Source organism: Podarcis bocagei (assembly GCF_964188305.1).
Source record: "Podarcis bocagei genome assembly, chromosome: 4".
Lineage (NCBI taxonomy): Eukaryota > Metazoa > Chordata > Lepidosauria > Squamata > Lacertidae > Podarcis > Podarcis bocagei.
The window spans coordinates 77,590,707-77,604,996 of NC_138128.1; the positions used below are offsets into that span (position 1 = coordinate 77,590,707).

At 42.0% G+C, this 14,290-nt stretch overlaps 1 protein-coding gene across 37 annotated transcripts in view; it reads left to right on the top strand.

Moving 5' to 3' along the window:
- ANK3 (ankyrin 3) overlaps positions 1-14,290 on the top strand; it is a 401,108-nt gene that overhangs the window by 263,996 nt on the left and 122,822 nt on the right. For 28 of the 37 annotated variants that reach the window (XM_081190769.1, XM_081190787.1, XM_081190770.1 and 25 more), the window contains 4 exons: positions 858-881; positions 2,254-2,352; positions 5,790-5,888; positions 12,040-12,138. In XM_081190769.1, the coding sequence (XP_081046895.1) occupies positions 858-881; positions 2,254-2,352; positions 5,790-5,888; positions 12,040-12,138 (321 nt within the window). The remainder of the gene's footprint in view (positions 1-857; positions 882-2,253; positions 2,353-5,789; positions 5,889-12,039; positions 12,139-14,290) is intronic. The other 9 variants (XM_081190760.1, XM_081190790.1, XM_081190772.1 and 6 more) reach the window with 1 other exon arrangement.

Here is a 14,290-nt window from a genome sequence, read left to right on the forward strand (position 1 = left end):
TGGTTGTTACTGATGTCCTGGGTTCTGTTTCTTGATCACACTGGAGCTTAGATCAGAGTGTGGCAGAAAGACTGAACTCAGAAAAGGACTTTGATGTATATCATTCGCTGCAGTACAGAAGCAATAACTGTGTTTAGTTTTCTTCTTTAAAGGTCGGCAGAAGCTGCATCCGGACAATCAAACCATGCTTTAATAAGCCTTCAGATATGCATTAGCTCTGTGCACCCACCCACAGACTCTTCACGGCTGCTTCGTTTCTCCTGTTGCACAAGTGGAAAGACAAGTCAGGAAGTCACAATTAATTATTGCTTCCGGTTTTGTGCAAACTGGGAAACTGTGGTTAATGGCTTCTGCAAAAGCTTTCAGGACATGGAGCTACAGTTTACAATTGGCTTAAAAATCCTATCTTGTTTGGATACTGTTAAATAATTTCCAGGTGTGGAGGGGAATCGATAGAATCTGCAGATTCCCATTTAGTTTCCATGCTCCTGCAGAAGGAGGAGCAAAGTGGAAGTGAAGTTGCTGCATGGGCAGATGCATGGAGCTCATGCATATCTGAGCTTATTAAGCCAGGATTTGATCATGCAAACCAGGTCATAGACTTGAAGGCTGACATGGAAAAAGTGGGGTTTCTGAATCTCTGTTTTTACCATGGGGGGAAACGAAGAAACCTCATTCACGTTTGGGGTGTGGGGGAAATAGCCTGCCATTCAGCCTCGCTTTCCTTCTGTGCCTTATTTGTGCTTTCATTGTCGTGTCCACACAGCGGTCACAAAGCTTTCTGCATCCATTATCACCGGTAGAGAACTAACCGTTCATTTTCTCCCCCTTCTTTGCTTCCAAATGTGTTAACCTAGATGATGGTGAATAGAACAACTGAGGTATATATGAAAATATATTATATATCTATAAATATATAAATATATGTGCATCATCACTTTCCCACAATGTAGAGCTGCTGCTGCTGCGTCATTTCTTCCTTCTCTTCTCTGCATTGCCTTCTTAGAGGAGTAGAGACCTGCTTTAGATTCAACAAAAAGTGGCATGTGCTAGAGCAGAATGTAGTTTTAGTTATTTACCAGGGCTTTCTGCAGCTGAAACGAGTGTTCATAAAGGCGTACAAGCAAGCTTCCTTTGGAACTAATTGTCACAGCCGAAAAGGGTAATTTTGCGCAAGAGGAAAGCGCCTGGGTTTCCAGTGCCATATAAAATGTGTGTGGGTTTTTTTTAATCAGCTGTGTCAAGAGCTGCAGACATCCCTGACACACTTTTGCATCCAGGACATAGTTCCTTTAGGCTCTTGCATGACACTTTACTGTCAGTGTCAACAAAAAGGGGGGGGGGTAGGAGGAAGGTGCTGGTTCTTCTGGGCAATTCAGAAATGTGTAAACACTTTTCAAGTTGAGGCAGTGACAGCTAGCATGGCTAAAGAGGCTTGCTGATGGTTTTAGAAATGCGTCAAGTTCCTTCTGAGATTCCACACATTGCGGGGACTGGTTGAATTGCTGCATGTTTTAGCACTGTTTCAAGAAGAGAAAATTATTATTATTATTATTATTTTAAAATGTCTGAAATATGAAAACAAGTCACTGAAACTATCTGGTTGGCTAGACGCTTTCTAATTAGAGTTGGGGATCTCATAATATTAACCCAGTTTGATTGCTCACAGTGGGGGGGGGTTGATTTTTTATAGAAGGAGCCCTCTTTTTCTTTTTTAAGTCACATTAGTCTCTTTTTAAAATGGACTTTGATGTTGTTTTAATTTGCATCTGCTTTGAATTTATGAAGTCTATTCAGCAATTATTATCAAGTGACTTCATCTGAATTTCTGCAAGAAAGCTCTGTGATGTTAAAGTTGCAAGAATAAGAAGATACTGATAACAAGTAGATATTTCCCACGAGAAACTGATTTACCAATTAAGTGAAGGGTAATATTTTCATTTTCATTAACTTACTTCGGTAGATTCTTTTTACAATAGCTAGACATTTTATCCTGCTCTTATTCTCCCAGAATAGGCATAGTAATTTCTTTCCCTTCTACTGAGTATATTTTTATTCATTGTCTTCAAACAAGCCATAAAGTAGTACTGAACATTAAAATAGAATGTCTACTGTGTCCCTGGACTGCATTCTGCTGATTGGACTCTGCCTGAGCTGCAAAACATCCATTTTAGGAGCTGGTGGAAGACCTATGGGGAAAAAAATATTTATATCTTGCTGTGTTTTGTTGTTGTTGTTGTTTCTTTATTTCAGAGCGGCTTCACTCCTCTGCATATTGCCGCCCACTATGGAAATATTAACGTAGCTACGCTGCTTCTAAATCGCGGTGCTGCTGTGGATTTTACTGCAAGGGTATGTACTGATTCGTACGAATTTCACTTAAACATGACTCCTAAATTTGATTTGATTTGGTTTATAGTATTTCTATGCCGCTTTTCGTTCAAATGAATTCCGAAGTGGCTTGCAAACAATAAACATAACATAATGAAACATAGTAGAACACCGCAGAAACAGCATAACTCTCACAAAATAATGTTCCCTTGTTTTTAATGTTTTATTTCTTATTCACAACTACTTTTGTTATGTCGTGGTTATCTGTTTGTTCCTGTTGTAAGCCACCTTGAGCATGGTTTGAGCTCTGGAACAGCAGCATACAAATAAAATTATGTACGTATGCATACCTTCTAACATTTCCCCAATGAAAATAGGGACATCCTATTCAATAATAATAATAATAATTTACTATTTATGCCTTGCCCATCTCACTGGGTGGCCCCAGCCACTCTGGACAGCTGTTACATATATAAAAACATAATAAAGCATTAAACATTAAAAAAAACCCTTCCCTATATAGGGCTGCCTTCAGACTGCTCAGGGGTTGGGTAACTCCATACCCTCCAATATTTCTCCAATGAAAATAAGGACATCCTAAGGAAAAGTGGGACATTCCAGGATCAAATCAGAAACTGGGACTATGTCTGTAAATCCAGGACTGTCCCTGGAAAATAGGGACACTTGGAGGGTGTGATGTATGTATGATGGGCAGTGAGGTGGGGTGGGAAATGGTCTCACTCCTCATCCACCCAATTCAGCTTCAGGTTTAAAGATAAAAAAGGGATCTCAAGATTTGCAGCTTGGCAGCCTCAACAACCGTCAACAACACAATGGATGGCACTGAAAAGAAACAGTATTTTCCTGCAGAAGTAATTTTTTTGTGGTTTGATTTCAGATGTCTTGTGCAAGCAAGATTTGCACATCCTTCTTTTTCTTTTATGGCCTTTTAATTCTAAGGATCACTTCTTTGTCTCCCACACTCCCAATCCTGAGGAAAGGTAGTTAAGAGAGTCTCCCTGTTACAGGCTGGGTGATCTTGAGAATACAAATTTTCTCCTTTTTTTTTGCCAGCAGGAGTGTTCACCAGCAGAAACACAATTAGGTTCCCATTTGATCATTCCGTCTTGCTGACATGGCTACAGCCTGAGGACTATGGATTGGGGTTTTTTTGTCTTTTGTCGGTGGGGGGTGGTGGTTATTGTTTCACACTGGTAACAAGATCATCAAAGTGAGTTGTCAAATAAAAATGAAGTTCAGGTGCTTCTTCTTGGAAGACGAAAGGATTGTGAAAGTGTGGCTCGTTTCACAGCACCGTCCTTAGAAACATGAAGATCAGGCCTGGCTGCAGGAGGCAAACTCCACTCCTGCTGGTCAGCATGATAAATAGGGAAGACTAATAGTATTCCCGTATTGCAGAGATGCAGTTCTGAAGCCAATTAGTGAGTTCATGGCAGAGGCCGGATTTGATCCTGGTACTGCTCTTTGCAACAGTGCCTTACCAGCTCACAAGAAGCTTGCCATTAGCAAAAAGCTAATGTACCTGATACCTTTTATTGATCTCGCATCTTAGAGTTGTATCTGGCTGGTCAAGGCAATGGATTTGAGGATGATTTATTTATTTATACCACCACCAGTGTACATGTCACTGTACGGAATAAAAGCAGCACGCAGTAGATCAGACCTTGCCCCAAGAAGCTTACAATCTAAATTTCACTTTTGACGGTGCATAGGCAATGATGGGGGAAAGTAGTGAGGGAGCATTTTCCTCCCATATATCTTTTCTGGCTCAACGGCTATGATTTCTGAGCAAATGGAGCAATAGGGTTTTCCATCCTTGTCTCTTTTATTACAGCATCATGTGTCTGTGGGAGTACGTATTGGCTTATCCTTTCTGGCATGCCAGAGCTTTGTTGTCACCCTGATATTCACTGCATTTATCTTTTGCTTCTGTTTTTGTTGTGAATCTCCTTGGAAATAATTTGTATCCTGAAGGGCAGGATATAAATGAGACTAATAAATTACTGAGCGAGGCAACTCACAGCATGGCACACTGCTGCAGGCATTGCTGGTGGCCCCAGCACCTGTGACGGCATTTGTAGGCATCTGGTTCATCCCTGGTGCACCAATCACACAACAGATAAAATGATGGTTAACATGTAGATGGCTTTGCTCATTCAGCAAGGTATCATTTTTATCCAGATGGCTTTTGGTCACTTCCCCATAGCACCACGTAGAAAGCATAACTCAAAGCTTATCTTCACTGTAGTATTGTGCCTGTTCTTCCCATTCAGAAAAAGCTAAATCAGTATGTTTATTTGTTCTATGTGCACATTTGGGCACTCGCATCAAGCATCGAGAAGCACTTTTAGCATAGGAAATTCAGCAGGATGCAAAAAGCATCTAGCTGGGTCTTGGATCTTTGTGCATGAGTGACCCTGTTACATAATTGTCCTGAATGTGCAGCACATTTGCATATGGTTGTCTTGCTAAACAGAAACTCAAAGATGAAGATAAAGGGTTAGATCCAAACTAATGAGGAATGGAATTTCACTCTTGAGGTGCTTCCTTGGGCAGAAGGAGAAGAAAGGTGATTTATTTATTTTCCTCCTTCCCTTGGTAGCCCCCTGAAAAAGCTGCTCTGGAGGTTTGGAGAACCCTTCAGAACAGTGTAGGATCTGGTGCAGGGAGCTACATTAGGAAGGAGAGTTGGCAAAAATTGCCTCCACCCACCCACCCAAACATATTCCATCTGAGTCCCTTCTGTGAATGGAAGGACTCTTTCTGCTTATGGAAGTATATGTCTTGATCCAACTCATATATTTTTTAATTATGCACAAACATTTCCAGTCTCTTCTCAGGGGGTTCCTCCCATGAGGCAAGGTAAGAAAGCTGCCTCAAGTGATAGATTTTTCAAGCACATAAAGGTGGTTCAGAGAGAACTGCAGGGGGAGGCAGAGAGAGGCTGGCCCATTTTGTATTTACTTATTAGATTTCTATCCTGTCTTTCTTCCTTCATGGGACTCAAAGTGGCATACAACTGTAGAGCGTCCAAGCATTTCCCATCCAGCCACCTCCCACTAGTAACTGCCCCTTCCCCCTCAGCCACCCTGTCCATTTGTGACATCACAGGAAGTTTGTAGCCCACAGGAACTGCTTAGGGACGCATCTGCACAGCCTCCCATCCTGGTACTGGAAAGGGGAATGTCATGAACATTGCTTTCGTGTAGCCCTGAAAAATTGTGTATTTTGTGTGTGTGTGTGTGTGTGTGTGTGTGAGAGAGAGAGAGAGAGAGAGAGAGAGAGAGAGAGAGAGAGATTTTCAACACAGTGCCTGAGTTCTATTTATTTATAAAAATAAATATCTTGGGAATCAGAGTGTGTGGAACAGGGTCAGTCAAAAGAAAATATAAATGCTTCTTAAAATCTAACTTGGTTTCCTCTGTTTCGTTTGACAGAATGATATCACTCCATTACATGTAGCATCAAAGAGAGGGAATACCAATATGGTTAAGCTGCTGCTTGACAGAGGAGCAAAAATTGATGCCAAAACAAGGGTAAGACCATCTACGAATTACCGTATTACTGTATATTGGGTGTGGCTCACTGAAGTGGATGTTACTTTTGAGTTCTTTGATAGATTTATATCCCACAATCCAAAACTCTTAGGCACTTATAGCAGATGGCAATGTGAAGCTATTATAAAAACTACAATGCAAACTTTTAAAAGGAACAAAATAAATGAGGGATCAGTCAACAGACCTTATCTAATAATGATAGACCCTCAAGAAGACTAAGCCCCTAATAAGAAGGATTTATAATAATAATAAACCAATGAAGATCAGGAGCAGTTGAGCCACTGGAGCTCGCTGGGCAGGAAATTATCTGCAGTGGGGGCACACAAGAGTATGGACTGTGAATCACATGGTAACCAATAGAGATGCAAGTGAAATTTCGCCTGGTTCACATTTTAATTTGAACCTACCTGCTTTGTGCTTCCCAAACTGAAGCGCAGCTATTTTTTTGAAACCCATCTCTCCAAATTTTATGATGCAGTTCTGTAACAAACAAATGCATAGAAAAATATATATGTTCGGGGGAAGTGTGCACAAAAATTGGTATATTAGTGAAGCTATCAAAGAAAAAAATGCATCTTATTACAGAAAGTTTATTATAGAAAATGCATATTATTTTTTTGCTGCATGCTAGCAAAGAAAAAAGCTGTTGGGGAGCTAACTGAGAAACTACTAGCTGCTGGAGACAGCACAAGATAATGATATCATCCACAGTACTGAAAGCATCTCATATTTGACAGGCTAGTAGAATTAGCAAGCAGAGTTGAGAAACATTCAGATCTTCAGGCATAGATCTTCCACCAGGGCCGTTAAAGCTGTCTCCATCCCATACTCATCCCAGAAACAAAACTGAAAAATGTCAGTGAAAGATATGGTCTCAGATTCTGTCTCCTGTTAAGATCTTGATCCACGGTAACCTCTTCCCTCTTCCTGCAGGGTGTGCTCTCATACCAGAACATGTGGAGACTGGCTGAATAGCTATACCCTTTCCCTTTCCCTGTCTGTTTACACATCCCTGAGCCAAGCATTGTCTAGGCCTGCCTCCCCAAATTGTAAAGCTGATTTTGGATCTCATATGAGGATTGGTCTTTTTTATGATACATGAAGGGAACCTTTTGTTTCAATACGCAGCAGCTGGCAAGTGATGTAAGAGCTAAATGCATAACAAATGCAATGGCCAGTAAATGGAGTCCATTGCTGTGTCAATTTCCCTGCATTGGCAGCTGTTGGAGAAGTCTGTCGATGACAAATTTCACTGTTTGGTTTGTTCAGAGTGCTCTCAAGTGAAAAACACGGCTGCCTCTGCTGCTGCTTCATATAACCCATGCCCTCTGAACATTGCCTCTCTTATCGTGTCTCCCCTTTCTCTGTCTTCCAGAATGGATTTCACCAAATAAAATATACTTAGTGAAGTTGATTAAATTAGCTGGAGTTAGCTTGGCTGCCTTGATACTAGGCTTGCCGACGTGAATTTGTGTTTGTCACAGGCAGCAAGCACATTTTACCCGGGATTAGCAGTAAGCACTTGTAATCTTCAATCTACTGCGGTACAGCTGAACTGAAAGGCCAGCTCTTGGATCTGCAGGGGGGAAAACATGCTGCATGTACAGTTTCAGGCTGGCTGGTGCTTTTACAGTAACCACAATGGAATATATAAAACTAAACTGTCCCCTGCTCCAAGGATTGCACATTCTCGTTTGACATTCCTTCCCCAGCTTCTGTGGTCACATGGGACACAATTTGCCCTCTATGCTGGTGACCTAGAGAGAGGCAGGTTGCTGAGCATGCATCGTGGAGGAGCATCCCCAATACTAGTCATCACTTGGCACAATGGAAACATGCCTGGTTGAGAGCCTGTGGGGTGAGATGGGGAGGGCTCCATAGAATGCCGTAGCCTGGTGGTAGGGCACATGCTTGGCATGCAAAAGTTCTCAGGTTCCGCCCTTGGCATCTTCAGTAGGGCTGGAAATAGATTCCTGTCTCAGACACCAGAGAGCTGTTGCCAGTCAATGGTTTGACTCAGTATAAAGGCAGCTTTCCTATGTTTCCATGCCTATGGGTGTCATATATTTAGGGCTGCTTGTGATCATCTCTGTATGAATGGGCGTGAGTAGATCATGCCCACCACCACCACACACACACATGAATGAGAAAGTTTTATCTCCCACACCTTTGAGGCATTTAGGTCAGGTCTAGACTTTAAGGCCAACACATGGCCATAGCCAAAAGGAGCAGCCCTGTTTCGCCTCCTATTCTCTCTCTCTCTCGCCTGGTAAGTTTCAGCAATGCAAAGCACATGTTCTCCATATCATTGCACTGTTGAGTTTCCCCACCCTGCAGTTGTCAGCCAGTGAAGTGGAGCAGCCAAATACTTCACACAATTATATTTGCATTACTTAATATTACAGGGAAGAAAGGAGGAAGAGTTAGCAGGACCACAGGTTTTATTGGCGGAGCGATGATGTGTTGTTCCTGTCTTATAGTACAACTAGTAAACTTACATGATGCATATGTAGAGATGATATTAAAATTTGCTCCAGTTAAATGTTAATATTGGTATCTTTTCAAATTTGGAGAGTTGAATTGCAATTTTAAATTCCAACTTTGTCATCCTCTGACCTAACACTGCATAGTCTATGGTTGGGTTCCATGTTTCTTGGAGAAATTCTCTACTGGCATATGAAAAATGGACATTTTTTGCAGTGAAGTTTAAATGTATTTACTTGTTTCTGTACCTATTTTTAGAAATGTGAAAACCCACATTTTTCACATTTAAATAAAACATTGCCTTAGGAGGAAGTGGGAGCAAATAGGAAACTATTTTAGCCTTAAAAATGCTATAGGTACCACAGTAAATCCCCTGGCTATATTATAACTTTGGGGAGAGATTATATTACCTCACATTCATTGTGGTGAATTTCTCTGAGGACAACTCTCGAGGTTCAGGACCAGTGTAGAAATGTGAACCCTAAGCGGCAGCAGGGTGTGTGTACAAAAGGCTGTTACTCAAATGCTACATTAAAGCACAATTCCTATTCTTTCTCCTACTGGCCTTGCATGTCAGAAGGCCCTGTGGAAGGTTAGATAAAACAGATGATGCAGTTAATCTGCTATTGATGCATGTTTAGGGAGTTCTTAATCTGCCAAATGTCATAATTGTTTGTAAAGGTTTTCCCAGAGCCTTTCCAGGAGCATTGTATCAGAGGATGGATGTATCCTAATGTGTCCAATGTATTTTATGCTTCACGTCGTCCTACAGTTTGTCTGCCCAGAAAATAAACATTCTTGGAAACCCCTTGTTTCCAATACAGAGCAGCTCTGATGAATGTTCAGTAGCTCGTTTTAACTTTTTTGTGTCCCCACCCAACACATGGGCATTTAAAGCAAGTGCTGATCCACACATCATATTTAATCCTGTAGTTAGCTTCGTTTTGTTTTCTTGCTTTGTTATTTGGGTAGGACGCATTTGTTGGTTAAGGAGAAGCAGTGCTGTTTTTCTAGGTGCCGGAGCTCATCGTGAACACCTCCCTTGTTCTGTAATAATGGAAATGGCGCCCACCTGAGAGGTGCTGGAACTGAGTTACTCCCTTACCTTGCTTAAGGAGACCTGCCTCTTAGAACTCAAAGTTCACAAGGAGTTATGTTTGTTTGCAGCACCAGATTAGGGGCAGTGCAGACAGTTCCCCTGCAGTTCCCCAGTTGAGCCAAGGGGGCACAAAATTTAGAAGGTCCATAATTGGGAAGATCCATTTGGGGGCACCAAGTTTTGGCCTTGCGCAGATCACTGTGGTACAAACGTTTACCAAAGTCCACCTTGTTTTGTTTGCTGTCTGCAAATGACATTTCAACTAAATTATGAAAATTCCAAAGATGTGGTCTTGGTTTACCCATTTGCCCCGTACCATATTTTCTGATAAAGACAGCTCAGATCTAGAATTAACTTGTTGTCAAATAATCCGATGATCTAAAGTTTTCACAGAGGCATTTTGGGCATGATTGTGGCTTCAGGTCAGTCCGAAGAAGAAGAAGACGTTAATAGAGGATGCAATCTTGTTCTCAGTGAACAAGATGAACAATTAGGAAGGAATGACACTGTAATTTCCAACCTAAAAGATGTACCATGACAGATTTAATATGATAACACTATGTGCTCAGAGTGCATCAACGCCTTTTTGAATGCACAATCATAAAGTGCTTGGAAAGAAGGTGATTGACATTGTGTAAATAAATAAGGGGGATAAAGTGGCACCTAAATTACATGTTACACAGATCTTGTTTATAGCTGCTGGCTTGCTGGCATTCTTGAATATCATTTTCTCCTCATTGTTATAGCAGTGGGCATTTAATTCTGCTCTGGTGGGTACTTAAATGGTTTTAAAATCTTGCGTCAATCCTTTGACACACAGGCTTTGTTTGGATGATCATTTTGTAAACTGCTTTGAGGTTTTTTCCTACAATCAGGCGGTATATAAATTTTTATGAAATAAAAGAATAAATAATCATATTTCAGCTAAGTAGACCAAGATGTAGATGAGTCATTTCCCAGCACACACATCCCCTTAGCTCCTCCACTTGTAATGTGACCAATCCAAAGGAGGAGTTCTTTAAGAAACCATAGTTTCCTATTTTCTCCAAACTTAGGAAACTATGGTTACCAGCTTTGGAACAAGCCAGGGTATTTAACCAACAGCAAACCACAGCAAGCATATATCTTAACTTCCACTGAACCTGGTAACCGTAACTTCCCAGTTTTAATGAAATAGGAAGCGATGGTTAATTGGTTTTCTCATGCTGCCAGGGGAGGAACAAAGAGGCTGCATGTGAAGGTGAATAAATTTGCTTATTAAGCTGAGATATGGTCATACAGACCGGAGCACTGAATCTCTGAGTGCAATAAGAGACTAGATTTTAAGTTTCGTTTGTTGACTGAACGTATTGCGCAAACATTGAACAATACAATGGGGAACCACAGCATTCAGTTTTATGAGCAAAACCCAGACAAATAGGTAAAATCTGCCTCAGCCTATATATTTATGAAGTGAAACAGTGTAAGCACTCTAGGTCACAATCTGCCTGAGTCATCCTAACTAAATTGACATTAGCTGACACTCCGGCCCACGGAAACAATGTGAGAAGTGCCAAGGAAGCAAAGATGTGAATAAACGTGAGGTAAATCTGATATGGATAGGTAGCTGCCTTAATGGCACTTGAAATGGCTGTGTACAGCACAGCACATTTATGTGTGCCCCTGCACGTAAGAGACACGGAGAGAAAGGCTCTGTTCTGTGAATTCTGTGAACCTCAGAATTACAATTTATCAAGAGTTTCAGTGCGATCGCTGTTGTGTTGATTTGGAACATGGTGTTGTTGTTTTTTGGTCAAACTATGTTTATTAATTGGCTCACCAGGACATCTGTTTTCAACTCAACTGTTTGTGAATAACCACTGCTAATGATGCACTATTTACACCCTATGTCCTTTTTTTGGCATTTTTTCCCCTCCTGGTCTCGCTGTTTACTCTACCTGTGTGGCAGCAGGGGGAACAGGGACGGGGGAAGAATGCGTCTTATGAATTGGACTATGGTCCACAAAACCTTGCATATCTGAAGGGAATATCAATGTCACTACTTGCGTATCAATGTCACTACTGTGTTGGCAGGGGTGGCCAAGTAGGCAGGGTGCCATTGCAGTGCTGGGAAGGAGGTGGTGATGTCAGGGTGCTATGGAGCCCAGCCTCAGCCTCACCAGTATTAACCCACCTGCCAAGTGTACCACCCTGGAAGGTGGCAGTGCCCCCCACCCCCTGCCAAGAGGTGCTACCCCATCAGATCAATTGCCACTGTTTGCTAGTCTTCAAGGTACCACAAGACTCTCTGGGTTTCTTGCCTGGGACAGACTAACCTGGCTACTTCTCTGGAAATAGAACAGTTGTGTGTGGAATGGAAATAAACAACTGTGCTTTTCTGTGTCCTTCTCCATTACGGAGGAAATACATTGAAAATGTAACATAAATTGGTGAAGATTTCCTCCAACCCCCTTTGGGGGGTATCCCAGAACAGTTTAAATGTGTTAGACTTGCATCCTTCATTTATGCCCCTCCAAAATCATGTGTTGTGACTTCCTTGTTCAACAGGACGGGCTGACACCTCTCCACTGCGGGGCACGAAGTGGCCACGAACAGGTTGTACGGATGCTGCTCGACCGAGGTGCCCCAATCCTTTCGAAAACGAAGGTAATGTGGAGCTTGGGATTTGGAGAATGATAGATGGTCTGGCTCAGCAGGTAGGAGTTTCCTAGCTTCCTAACTGTGCAGCTAGTTCCACTTGCTGAAGAGACATTTGTGCTTGCGTCTGGTAAACAGACCCCCTGCCCACCTCCCCAATCCAAGTGGCTTGTTGGACTGGCTTTGAAAAGAGTGGTGCTTTCAAAAGCAGCTTGTGCTGTGGAATTGGGTACCAACAGTGCAAAGACAGAGAAAATCTCAAGTCCCCGGGCATGTCTACGGTAGCTCTTTGAATCTCAGCCTCGGGGTGCACCCATTCTCTTTCCTGCTCATCCCTCTCAAGTCTGCATTTCCCCACAGGTACAGGCAGGCCATTTTCATAAGTAATTTTTATTAACGAGGCTTTACGTTTCATGTGCCTGTAAATAATAAATGAACATCTGCATTGACTGGACTATGCATTTGAATTTTTAAAATGGCACTTCCCTGTTTTCCGAACTGTACTGACATTCAGTAGTGGAACCTTCTGATCTTAAATGAATCCATAGCCTCACTTCTGAGAGCACCTGTTGGACTTTAGTCCCCATTGCTTCATATATGCTGTTAGTTTGGGTACCCTTCTGGGGAGTTTAATCTTCACTTTATGGCATGAGTGAATTGCTGTGAATTTTTCTTGACAAGTCAGTTTCTTGAATCCGAAGGTGCAAGACCTTGTGCCCTTCACCTTTTCCAAAGCCCACTTAAGGTTGAAAAACAGGTTTTCCTAGTATTCAATCCCCGGTTGAGCTTCCCAACCTGGGGGGGGGGGAGGGGGCCCAACATTTCTGAATTTGAAGTTGCATTTTTGTGCGAGGGCTGTGAAAATAAGCTGGCCTAGAAAAGAGATTATATAACTCTCCAGCAAAGTGACTCCGCTATAATACAGATGCACCTGCTCTCCTACAGAGGGAAACTCAAGCTTCACATTAAAGATAAATGTAAAAAAAAAACAAAAAAAAACCCACCAACATGAAGTTCTGCTGTCGGAAGCCCCCCTCATCTCTGTCATTTTCTCTCTCTGATATGTTAATTTTGACTAGGTTTGTATGGAAAACTGGAAGGCAGGAGATCTTGAGAATGGCATTAATGAGCCATTTCCCATGGCACAGAGCTATGGTGTGTTTTATACAGAGAGAGGGAGAGGGAGACAGAGAGTCCCAACCAGCACTGGTTCATTTGTTTTTCTAATAATTTTTTTAAAAAAAAGATTCTAAAAAAAAAAAGATAAATCTTGCAAAACGAGGTCAGCTTTCTTTCTTGATTTTCAAATAGGCATATGGAAATTATTGAAAATCTAATAGCTAAACTCAAGTTCTCACGTGCACCAGGTGAGGAACCAAACATGTTCTTAGCGTATACCACTTCACATGGCAGGTGAGGGCTCTCATGACTGAATACTCCCCTATGTGAACCAAAAACTGGATATCAAGGGAGAAGCTTCTGTTCTTGTTTTCTCCCTTGCATGTTCATTTTCTGTCCATAGGAATGTTTTTGTATGGAGTGATGTAAGCCTCCACCTGCAGTCTGAAGTGGTATAGCCCAGACACAGATTTACCTCCTCACCTGCTGTTCATGAGAGTTAATTGATTAAAACTATATCCATCCATTCTGCTATGGGGCTCAAGGCTGCATAACTAGTTCTCCCCATTTTATTCTCACAAAAATCCTGAGAGGTAGGTTAAACTGGAAGACAGCGACCGAGTCCCATGGCTTTATGGGAATTTGAACCTGAGCCTATCCAGACCTACTCCTGACACTCTGAATAATCACACCACAGTGGCTCTCACCCAAGGGTCACCCAACTAGGCTTGAATAGATGTTGTGTTTCACTTATGAGTTATAATAAATGATGCACAGCAGAATAAACTCATGGAAACGAGAAATTTATCTGTGCATCGTTTTGTCTACTCACTTTAACTGCACTAGAGCTTTCACAATTAAGATGCCACTTTTCTGGGGGTCCACCAGCAACATGTGTCAATTCACTGCCTTCACTTCATGGATGAGGGGCAGGTGGGGCTTGTCAACCTGGAAGGAGAGCCCATCTAAGAGAAGGAAAACACTGGTCCTAAACCTCTGCTGCCTTGCAGCTATGCTCCTTTGTGAGAAAGGCTTCAGGAGT